Source organism: Babylonia areolata, chromosome 16 (genome assembly GCF_041734735.1).
Source record: "Babylonia areolata isolate BAREFJ2019XMU chromosome 16, ASM4173473v1, whole genome shotgun sequence".
Taxonomy (NCBI): domain Eukaryota; kingdom Metazoa; phylum Mollusca; class Gastropoda; order Neogastropoda; family Buccinidae; genus Babylonia; species Babylonia areolata.
The window spans coordinates 19,151,296-19,164,133 of NC_134891.1; the positions used below are offsets into that span (position 1 = coordinate 19,151,296).

Genomic DNA, 12,838 nt, shown 5'->3' on the forward strand with positions numbered 1-12,838 from the left:
GTGTGGTGGGTGAGAGGCTTCAGGCTGTCCTACAGCTGTGTGTCATGGGTTGTCCGGGTGTCACGTGAAAATGAACCCCTCTGTGCCTGGGTCAGCCACTTGACACTGGCACAGAACGACATGGCCGCCTTCTCGTCGAGCGTTTTGTCAAAGAATCTTAAATCTGTCTATCTATGTATCTATATATGCATGCATGTATGTATGTATGTATCTATGTATACGTGTGTGTGTGTGTGTGTGTGTCTGTGTCTGTGTGTTTGTGTCTCTGTGTGTCTATGTGTCTGTGTGTGTGATTCGATAGCATTTCTCAAGAAGAAAAAAGATGATTGCACATCATAATACCTGTTTTGAAAACGAAATCACAGCAATCTCATGACATGTTTCGAAACGAAATTGAGGCATTGTAATAACACGTGCTTCGAGGGAATAAACAGTGGTATTATCATAACATATTTTAAGGAAGAAATGCTGGAATTCTGATATTACATGTCTTGAAGATGAAACGACAACATCCTGAAAAAATCTTGATACCAGCTACGGCTTTCTTATGGCATATCTTTCCAGAAGGAAATAGCGACATTTGTTTGGTTGAAGAACAAATCGCTGCATTCTGTTAACACTTGTTGCGAGAAATGCACACCCACGTTCTCATAACATTTGTTTTCATAATGTCGTTTTGGTATTCTGATAACATTTCATTCAGAAATATATTACAGCACTCTGGTAATGTGTTATGGTAATTCGGAGAAATCACACTAGTGCCATTTGCTAGCACTGACTGTTCTAAGAACGTACTCACAGTATACTTCTTCTTTTTCATGTCGTTTGTCGTGGACACCCCAGTCTCCGTGATGAAGGCAGCTGTACGCTGCAGGTCCCCCACATAGCAACAGACCTGTCATGTCTGTTTTATTAAAAACATCATTGCAGTATTCAACATGCTGGTGAAATCATTATGAAGGGAGCCTCTATTATTTCAGTCATGTCTGTTTTTATTAAAAACATCAGTCAATATTCTTACTTTCTGACTGTGGATTTCTGGAGAAAATACATTAATCTTGTTATATGTGTGTGAAAAAAGCTACCAAACATTCGGTGGGGTATAGATGTAAGCAATCATGCAGCATACACACTCAAAATATGAATGAAAATTGATAAATGAAAGAAACTATACGCATTATATCCACATTTTTTTCTTTACTCTTTGTCTCTTGATCCCTCCATGTTGACGACATTTTGTTCTGCTGAAATAACTTTCTTTATTTCAGGCATATATTTCAGACCCAGAACACATTTCCAAAGGAACATTCCAACATCCCTGTGTGCCACACGATCACTGCCAACATACAGGCTGACACGTGAGTCACAGACAGTACACAGAGCTACTTTGCTGGAGGCTTGTGTCTGTCTGATGATCAGAAGAGAGTGAAGACATCAGAGACGACGAGTGTCGCATCCCCAGCGCCACCACCACACCTTCGGAGAGACACCACTATTATTATGTACTCCGACATGGATGATATGAATTTCTCCACGGCCATCCCTCCCCATGAAGTCTTACCTTGCAACAATCCCCGGAATGTTGTCAGTCCCTATGTGGCAGAAATGGTGGACCTTGTGGTGTATGTCGGGATGTTTCCTGTCCTCGTGACCTTTGGCTTCATCACCAACGTCATCAACATGGCTGTCTTTGCTCGCCAGGGACTGTCGGACAGAATTAACCTGTGTTTGTTTAGGTAAGGATGTTTTGATGGCTCTACCAGTGTTTCACGATGTGTTACACAACACGATACATTTACTTGAACAGGTGTAGGTACACATCATGGCTGTTAACATGGCTTCACACATCACCAGGTAAGCTCATAACAAAAAAAAACAACATATAGACAGATAAAAAACAACAAACAAAAAAACACATCCAAATTCGTTGATACAGAATGCAACACAGCCAGACACATACTACAATAACACGCCAATGTACCAGTTTCAATTTCTCAAGGAAGCGCCAATGCGTTCAGACAAATCAATACACACTACAGCACATCTGCTAGGCAGATGCCTGACCAGCAGCATAACTTTGAGTGCATGCAGAATTCAACAGAATTTTGCCAGAGAACAACCCTCTTACTGCAGTTGGTTCTGAGTTATTTTTCAGTGCGGCAAGTGCGGGCTACACATGGGACCTCGGCTTTGTCGGTTTTTTGTTGTTTTGTTTTTGTTTGCTTTTTGCTGCCCCACCATCTGCACCGTTTCATTGGCATTACCCCCACGCCGCTCATTTAGATTCCCTCATAACACGGCCACACCCGGGTTCGTCCGTCACAGTTCCAGCGTCGGCAGTCCACAGGGAACCATCGATGTTAGGTCGCCAGGAGGCCACACACCAGAGGAGACCCTGCACTGCTGCTGAGTCACTTCGGTGGTGTTCAGTGGTGCCTGTTCTGATTTAACGTACTTAGGGCACCACCTACTAAGCCCCCTACTAACGACAAGAATGGCTTAGTCGCGGAGCCAGTCTGAGTGAGCGCGTCCCTCCCGAAGTGGAGACCGCCACCACGTCCCCCAAACAACAGCCCCCCATGAATCTGCCGACACTGAAGACATTGACAGGACTCACCCCAAGCACGGAAGTGGAGGTCACCAAGGTCACCATGACAGCAATGCATGAAAACCCACAGACTTTGAGACTGTTTTGTTTATATTGATGATTATGAAGGAGGAGAATGACGATGACGATAACGATGTTGCTGTGGAGGTCCATTTTGGTTTGAGCCTGCGTGACAAGGTTGTACTCTACGCTTCCTGTCATAATGATATCCCGGCGTTAACCAGGCCCGAGAGATACAGACACGTGCAGTGTTGGTCAGGTACTTAGAGCAACACGCCCCAAGACGCACCCGTGAAGTGGATGACACTCGACTGTGTGGTCCCAGTCTCCCCATTTAAGCCCACAGCACTCTCAACTCTGGGTAGGAGCCGGCCACGGGACGAAAAACCCTTCTCCGCTGGGATTCGAACCCGCGTCCTCCCAGCCGTCAGTCCGCGACGATAACCACTTCGCCACGGTGGCTGGTTCGGAACGTCGGTTTATCATCCCATTCGAACGACTAGACGCTCAATTCGATTCTTCCAGTCAAACGTGGAAGAAACTGAGTGAACGGGCTTCGAACCCAGACCCACAAGCACTTTATATTGGCAGAGGAGCGTCTCAACCATTCTGCCACCTTTTTCTATGTACGACACTACACAACCAGTACAACATCAATACAATTAGGAAATTGTGTCATCTGCCAGCTGCATCATGCAACAACAGCAGTTGTAGACGTGTAAATGACTACACAGAAAGAGAGAGAGAGATTTATTCTCTCTCTCTCTCTCTCTCTCTCTCTCTATATATATATATATATATATATATATATATATATATATATATATATATACATGTGTGTGTGTGTGTGTGTGTGTGTGTGTGGAGTGATGGCCAAGAGGTATTGCGTGTCCGCCTAGGAAGCGAGAGAATCCGAGCGCACTGGTTCGAATCATGGCACAGTCGCCAGTATTTTGTCCCCCTCCACTAGACCTTGATTGGTGGTCTGGACGCTAGTCATTCGGATGAGACGATAAACCGAGGTCCCGTGTGCAGCATGCACGTAGTAGTGTAAGTAAAAGAACCCACGGCAACAAAAGTGTTGTCCCTGGCTAAGTTCTGTAAAAAAAAACATCCACTTCGACACGATAAACTTTTTTTTTTTAAACAGTAGGCAGAAAAAAATACAAAAAAATGAGTGGCACTTTCAGGGTAGCGATGCGCTCTCCCTGAGGAGAGCAGCTCGAATTTCAAAATTGTGACAAAAAAGAGAGTAATGCAATGCAATATATATATATATATATATATATATATAGAGAGAGAGAGAGAGAGAGTCCAGATGTTTTTGTTTTCCATACAGAAAAGTGAGAAGCGTCCAAAAGGTCTTGGTTTAACCTTTAAAACTGATTTGTGGTTGGGGTGGGGAAGTGATTAAAAAATAATTCATACTCATGTATTGTTCCCCCAATGGAAGGCTGGTATGTGTGGTTCGTCCGTCGGGATCGATGAGGACCATCTAGTCATCCTGGGGGTGGGTGGGTTGGGCTCTGTGGGTGCGCAGACTGGTCAGGCCAATCCGCGCCCGGAAGGTTCTGACGCAGTGTGGACAGGGGATGGTATACACAGCACACGGCAACTGTTTCGCATTGTGTGGTGCTCTTTGGGCTTGCTATATATACAGATATATATATATATAATTAGACAGCAATATATATATATATATATATATATATATATATATATATATTGTTTCTATTTCCATTAACAATATTTATTGGAGGTAATATAATTTTTTTTGTCTCTGTCTGTTGCTCTCTCTTTCTCTCCCAACCTGCCAGCTTGGCTGTAGCATTTCCTCTGATGGTAGCTGTGCTTGGCTGACTCCTGTCGAGTGTTGTGTTGCACTGTGTGTATCTTGGTCCCGACAGAAGCGGTGCTATGACGTGTTGTTCTGTCAGTCTGGCAGTGTCAGACACAGGCTTCCTGCTGTTCCTGATGTGTAGCAAGTCCTACGCTCTCATCAGTCTGCTGGACCCTGTGGAAGGGAACTACTGGCAGAAACGTCACCACAGTTTGGTGCTGGCCACCTCGCTGGGCTGTCTGGCCATATCCAACATCACCACGGCGCTGATCGCTGTGGAGAGATGTCTCTGCATCCTCTCTCCTCTCAAGGCCGCCAGCTTCTTCAAGACAAGGTCAGTGAGTCTCTGTGTATGTGTGTGTGTGTGTGTGTGTGTGTGTGTGTGTGTGTGTTTGTGTGTGTGTCTGTGTGTGAATTACGTTCATGGAGAGTGTGAAGTGTAGTGAGTTTTTCATTAAGCAAGAGCGTGTGTAAAATAAATGACAATTATGATGATACTGATGAAATCAGTGAGTCTGTGTGTGTGTGTGTGTGTGTGTGAGAGAGAGAGAGACACAGAGAGAGAGAGAGAGAGAGAGAGAATTTTTGGGGGAGTAACTCCCAATGGTGTCTCTTCTATTCAATACAAGCAGCAGACTTACTGCTGACAGTAAGTGCCACTCCACTCCCCCCCTCCCTCCAACCTCACGCACACACACACACACACACACACACACACAGTGTGTGATTCTTTCCATGACAGTGATGACACATTGTGTGTGAGTCTTTCCATGACAGTGATGACAGTGTGTGTGATTCTTTCCATGACAGTGATGGCAGTGTGTGTGATTCTTTCCATGACAGTGATGACACAGTGTGTGTGATTCTTTCCATGACAGTGATGGCAGAGTGTGTGCGATTCTTTCCATGACAGTGATGACACAGTGTGTGTGATTCTTTCCATGACAGTGATGGCAGTGTGTGTGATTCTTTCCATGACAGTGATGACACAGTGTGTGTGATTCTTTCCATGACAGTGATGACAGTGTGTGTGATTCTTTCCATGACAGTGATGACAGTGTGTGCGATTCTTTCCATGACAGTGATGACACAGTGTGTGTGATTCTTTCCATGACAGTGATGACACAGTGTGTGTGATTCTTTCCATGACAGTGATGACACAGTGTGTGTGATTCTTTCCATGACAGTGATGACACAGTGTGTGTGATTCTTTCCATGACAGTGATGACAGTGTGTGTGATTCTTTCCATGACAGTGATGGCACAGTGTGTGTGGATTCTTTCCATGACAGTGATGGCACAGTGTGTGTGATTCTTTCCATGACAGTGATGGCACAGTGTGTGATTCTTTCCATGACCGTGATGGCAGTGTGTGTGATTCTTTCCATGACAGTGATGGCACAGTGTGTGTGATTCTTTCCATGACAGTGATGGCAGTGTGTGTGTGTGTGTGTGTGTGATTCTTTCCATGACAGTGATGGCACAGTCTGTGTGATTCTTTCCATGACAGTGATGGCACAGTGTGTGTGATTCTTTCCATGACAGTGATGGCACAGTCTGTGTGATTCTTTCCATGACAGTGATGGCAGTGTGTGTGATTCTTTCCATGACAGTGATGGCACAGTCTGTGTGATTCTTTCCATGACAGTGATGGCACAGTGTGTGTGATTCTTTCCATGACAGTGATGGCACAGTGTGTGTGATTCTTTCCATGACAGTGATGGCACAGTGTGTGTGATTCTTTCCATGACAGTGATGGCACAGTGTGTGTGATTCTTTCCGTGACAGTGATGACAGTGTGTGTGTGATTCTTTCCATGACAGTGATGGCACAGTGTGTGTGATTCTTTCCATGACAGTGATGGCACAGTGTGTGTGATTCTTTCCATGACAGTGATGGCAGTGTGTGTGAGATTTCCTCCTGCTAACACCTGCTGAATCACAAACAGCTGTCCTGCAATTTCCTCATCTACATCAACAGAGTTCTCGCTATCGACGCTCTCGATGGTGTCCCTGTCTTACCATGACCCCAGAAGACAGGCTGCAGGCTAGTGATCTCTCATCCATGACGTTGACAGGTTCACTTAGGAATGCATGCCAAATATATCAGATTCATTAACGAAAGAACAGAAAATGCAAAGCTGTGTACGTTTTTGAGTATTCTCAATAAAGCGCATTAAGTAAAACTTGATCAGCAATACGTGTGTAAATATTTCATTATGTTAACTCATGATGATGATTCACATGTTGATATATCTATTTACTATCTTAACCATTGTACAACCGTGCTGTCATGATTCCCCTCCTCTCTCATGTCCTCCCTGCCTCCCTTACTTCTGTTTCTGATCTCTTTCCTGACTGTCTGTTGTCTTGTCTTCCTTCCTCCAGCTCCATACTCCTGTTCTGTCTCTCTTTCGTCTGTCGTGTGGCAGTGTTTCCTTCCTTCCTCTCCTTAATTCCTGTTTCAGTCTTCTTCACCGTCGTCGCAGTCTGTCTGTCTGTTTCTTTCCATTCGCCCCTTACTTCCAGTTTTGTCTCTCTCTTCCGCTGTCTACGGTTGTGTCTTCTTCCTTCCTGCCTCTTACTCCTGTTCTGTTGCTCTCTTCCGCCTGTCTGTTGTTTCTTCCTTCCTTCCTGCATCCCTACTCTGTGTTCTGTCTCTTCTCCTTCGTCTGCTACTGTTGCTGTGTCTTTCCATGACTCTGGCCACTTCCTGTTTCTGATCTCTCTCTTCCTATGTCCTCCGTGGGTGTCTGCTGTTGTTCTGTCTCCTCCTTCATACTTCCCTACCGTGTCCGCAAGTGCTCGTGCTGCATCTACTGTCGACTGCTCCACTTACTGAACAGGTGGCGAGGTTGGCTCTGCCCATACAGCTGACTACACAGTTCGTGACTATCACCAGTCCCTCTGACCATACAGTTCGATAGCAGTGTGTGTGATTCACTCCCTTGACCATATGACAGTGCTTGTGTGTGATCTTTCCATGACAGTGATGGCACAGTGTGTGTGATTCTTTCCATGACAGTGATGACACAGTGTGTGTGATTCTTTCCATGACAGTGATGGCACAGTGTGTGTGATTCTTTCCATGACAGTGATGGCAGTGTGTGTGTGTGATTCTTTCCATGACAGTGATGACACACTGTGTGTGATTCTTTCCATGACAGTGATGACAGTGTGTGATTCTTTCCATGACAGTGATGGCAGTGTGTGTGTGTGATTCTTTCCATGACAGTGATGGCACAGTGTGTGTGATTCTTTCCATGACAGTGATGGCACAGTGTGTGTGATTCTTTCCATGACAGTGATGGCAGTGTGTGTGATTCTTTCCATGACAGTGATGGCACAGTGTGTGTGATTCTTTCCATGACAGTGATGACACAGTGTGTGTGATTCTTTCCATGACAGTGATGGCAGTGTGTGTGTGATTCTTTCCATGACAGTGATGGCAGTGTGTGTGTGATCTGATATTTCAGGACTTTGCGGGTGGTGATTGGCGTGGTGGCTGTCTACATCCTGACTGTACTCAACACAGCCTTTGGCATCAAGTACCAGACAGTGCACGTCGTCGACCCCCTCACCAACACCTCCACCTTCATCTCCCGCCTCTCCCCCACCTACCTCCGCCACAGAACCCTCATCGACATTGTTTATAACTCCATGCTGCTCGTCATCCTCCCCTTTCTCTGCCTCCTCACTGTCACCGTCTGCACCACCGCCATCATCGTTCGGCTCAAAGTCTCTGCTGCATGGCGGCGGGAGACTGCGTCAAACGTGACGTCAGCGGAGAGACAGGACGTGTCAGTGACGCGGATGCTGGTGACGGTGTGCTGTGTTTACGTCACGTGTATGACGCCAACTGTGACGCGGCAGCTAGCAATCTTCGGTCGGGTGCCAGGCTTTTTGTACAGTGGTCACCTGTGTAATTTGTTCAGAGTTTCCTCTGCGATAACTCACCTGCTGGAACTTACAAACACTTCCTGCAATTTCCTCATCTACATCAAGCAGAGTTCTCGCTATCGGTCGGCTCTCAAGATGATGTGTCCCTGTCTTACCAAGAACCCCAGGAAAAAGACAGGCTGCAGCGGCTAGTGTCTCTCACTCCACTGACTGTCTTGACAGGTCTCACTTAGGAATGCAATGCCAAACTATATCAGATGTGCCATTAACGAAAGAACAGAAAACAAAAGCTGTACCAGTTTTGACGTATTCTCAATAAAGCGCATTAATGTAAAAACTTTCATCAGCAGTACGTGTGTAAATATTTCATAGTAGTTTAACTCATGCATTGACGTATTCATCATTGGATATATTAATCTATTTACTATCTTTAATCCATGTACAATCCTGCTGCCCTCCCACTGATCTCCCCCTCCTCTCTCTGTCCTTCCTGCCTCCCTTACTTCCTGTTTCTGTCTCTCTCTTCCGTCTGTCTGTGTGTCTGTCTCTGTCTTCCTTCCTGCCTGCAATACTTCCTGTTTCTGTCTCTCTCTTCTGTCTGTCTGTGTCTTACTTCCTTCCTGCCACCCTTACTTCCTGTTTCTGTCTCTCTCTTCCGTCTGTCTGTGTCTTCCTTCCTGCCTCCCTTATTTCCTGTTTCTCTCTCTCTCTCTCTCTCTCTCTCTCTCTCTCTTTTCCGTCTGTCTGTCTGTCTGTGTCTTCCTTCCTTCCTGCCTCCCTTACTTCCTGTTTCTGTCTCTCTCTTCCATCTGTCTGTTTCTTCCTTCCTTCCTGCCTCCCTTACTTCCTGTTTCTGTCTCTCTCTCTTCTGTCTGTCTGTCTGTCTGTGTCTTCCTTCCTTCCTGCCTCCCTTACTTCCTGTTTCTGTCTCTCTCTTCCGTCTGTCTGTCTGTCTGTGTCTTCCTCCCTTCCTGCCTCTTACTTCCTGTTTCTGTCTCTCTCTTCCGTCTGTCTCTCCGTCTGGGTGTCTGTCTGTTTGTCTCTGTCCTCCTCCTTCATACTTCCCTTCCTGTCCGCAAGTGCTCTGCGGCTCTCACTGTCGACTGCTTCTCCACTTACTGGAACTCAGGGCGCGAGCGTCTGGCTCTGCCGCCATATCACCAGTCGTTCTGACCATATCACCAGTCCCTCTGACCATATCACCAGTCCCTCTGACCATATCGCCAGTCCCTCTGATACCAGTCCCTCTGACCATATCACCAGTCCCTCTGATACCAGTCCCTCTGACCATATCACCAGTCCCTCTGATACCAGTCGTTCTGACCATATCACCAGTCGTTCTGACCATATCACCAGTCCCTCTGACCATATCACCAGTTCCTCTGACTATATTACCAGTCGTTCTGACCATATCACCAGTCGTTCTGACCATATCACCAGTCGCTGTGACTATATCACCAGTCGCCCTGACTATATCACCAGTCGCTGTGACTATATCACCAGTCGCCCTGACTATATCACCAGTCGCCCTGACTATATCACCAGTCGCTGTGACCATATTACCAGTCGCTGTGACCATATCACCAGTCCCTCTGACCATATCACAAGTCGCTCTGACCAATCGCGTCTCGAAGCACTATCCCGTTAACCAACACTCCTTTTCTTCTGGGGAAGTTTTATCGAGGTTGACATGACCACCGTGTCTTACCTGAGTTTCGCACACACACACACACACACACACACATCCCAAGACAAACAAACAAACTCGCACGAACGCACTTACGTGTGCTTAGAGAGAATACTATCCGTGGATATGTACATGCACGCATACCTGTATATCTACTATAAGTTTGCGGAGAAGAGATTGTCTTAAAAACAACAACAACAACACATCCTTTGCTTAGCGGATGTTGTGTAGCGAATATGGATAAGTCCGAACGCAGTGACGCCTCCTTGAGCTACTGAAACTGAAACTGAAACTGAAATACTGTCCGCCAATAAACCACTGTTTGTATATTACATCGTTGTGGGTGTAGCCCACCCCAATTATGCAGAAACGAACAGTCTGGAAAAGTCGTGTTCTCACGTCAAGGGACTTTGAACACCAACCTCCTACAAACACAGCTGATCATCAATGTTCATTTGAAAGAACTGTTGGTGCATGCGTTCCAACAGTGCACAGAAACGGATGGTCATCGATTGACACAAACATGAAGTAGGCCTGTGTGTGTGTGTGTGTGTGTGCGTGTGTGTGCGTGTCTGTGCGTGTCTGTGTGTGTGAGTGTGTGTGCACCCGCAAGATGCAGAAATGAGCAGTCATTAAGGTCCATATTATGTGAAACAAATCAAGAAGAAAAAAAAAACACAACAAAAACAACAACAACAACAAAACAAGCAAAAACACGGCAGCATGCACAGCCTACTAATTACTCTCTGTCCTACTTACAAAATGTGGGCAGAAACTGAGATCATTGAGAGCGCTTTTTTCACCTTTTCCATAAAAAAATAATGTAAAGCTTTACATTGTAATGTTGTGTGATTTATACTTGTAGATGGTGATGTTTTGTGATTGATATCTACATGGTAATGTTGCCTGACTAAACATTTACATGGTAATGTTGTCTGTTGCAAACATGCACATTGTACTGTTGTGTGATTGAAACATCTACCTGGTAATGATGTGTGATTGAAACTTCTACACTGTAATTGTGTGTGATTTAAAATATACGTGGTCACGGTGTATGATTTTAATCTATATTGATTGATTGATTGATTTTGATACTTATATAGCGCCTATTATCGGTCGGAGACCAAGCTCTAAGCGTTTTATAAACACGGGGTCATTTACACAACAGGCTGACAACCTGGGTAGAGCCAACGGATGGCTGCCACTGGGCGCTCATCATTCGTTTCCCGTGTCATTCAATCAAATTTCAGGCACGCACACATACACACTCAGACAGACATGTAACATTTTACGTGTATGGCCGTTTTTACCCCGCCATGTAGGCAGCCATACTCCGTTTTCGGGGTGTGGGGTGTGTATGCTGGGTATGTTCTTGTTTCCATAATCCACCGAACGCTGACGTGGATTACAGGATATTTAACGTACGTATTTGATCTTCTGCGTGCGTCTTCACACGAAGGAGTCTGCACATATGTTGACCTGGGAGACTGGAAAAATCTCCGCCCTTTACCCACCAGGCCCCTTCACCGAAATTCGAACCCGGGCCCTTCACATTGAAAGTCCAATGCTTTGACCATTTGGCTATTGCGCCCATGGTAATGGTGCGTGATTTAGACATCCACGTGGTAATGGTGCGTGATTTATACATCCACGTGGTAATGGTGCGTGATTTATACATCCACGTGGTAATGGTGTGTGATGGTGTGTGATTTATACATCCACGTGGTAATGGTGTGTGATGGTGTGTGATTTATACATCCACGTGGTAATGGTGTGTGATGGTGTGTGATTTATACATCCACGTGGTAATGATGTAATGGTGTGTGATCTATACATCCACGTGGTAATGGTGTAATGGTGTGTGATTTATACATCCACGTGGTAATGGTGTGTGATGGTGTGTGATTTATACACCCACGTGGTAATGGTGTGTGATGGTGTGTGATTTATACATCCACGTGGTAATGGTGTAATGGTGTGTGATCTATACATCCACGTGGTAATGGTGTAATGGTGTGTGATCTATACATCCACGTGGTAATGGTGCGTGATTTATACATCCACGTGGTAATGGTGTGTGATGGTGTGTGATTTATACATCCACGTGGTAATGGTGTGTGATGGTGTGTGATTTATACATCCACGTGGTAATGGTGTGTGATGGTGTGTGATTTATACATCCCTCTTGGTAATGGTGTGTGATGGTGTGTGATTTATACATCCCTCTTGGTAATGGTGTGTGATGGTGCGTGATTTATACATCCACGTGGTAATGGTGTGTGATGGTGTGTGATTTATACATCCACGTGGTAATGATGTAATGGTGTGTGATCTATACATCCACGTGGTAATGATGTAATGGTGTGTGATCTATACATCCACGTGGTAATGGTGTGTGATTTATACATCCACGTGGTAATGGTGTGTGATGGTGTGTGATTTATACATCCACGTGGTAAAGGTGTGTGATGGTGTGTGATTTATACATCCACGTGGTAATGATGTAATGGTGTGTGATCTATACATCCACGTGGTAATGATGTAATGGTGTGTGATCTATACATCCACATGGTAATGGTGTGTGATGGTGTGTGATTTATACATCCACGTGGTAATGGTGTGTGATTTATACATCCACGTGGTAATGGTGTGTGATGGTGTGTGATTTATACATCCACGTGGTAATGGTGTGTGATGGTGTGTGATTTATACATCCACGCGGTAATGGTGTGTCATTTAAACATGTACATCACATGATATGGCCCTGTACTGACAAAGCACACCCTGATACAGTGGCGTAATTAA

The 12,838-nt window shown here is 45.3% G+C and overlaps 1 protein-coding gene across 1 annotated transcript; it reads left to right on the top strand.

The window, feature by feature from the left end:
- The first annotated feature begins 1,281 nt into the window (after positions 1-1,281).
- On the top strand, positions 1,282-9,994 carry LOC143290996 (uncharacterized). Its single transcript, XM_076600582.1, has 4 exons — positions 1,282-1,736; positions 4,546-4,782; positions 7,923-8,486; positions 9,553-9,994. The coding sequence occupies exons 1-4, from the start codon at positions 1,501-1,503 to the stop codon at positions 9,992-9,994; spliced, it is 1,479 nt and encodes a 492-aa protein (XP_076456697.1). The 5' UTR covers positions 1,282-1,500.
- The last annotated feature ends 2,844 nt before the right edge of the window (positions 9,995-12,838 follow it).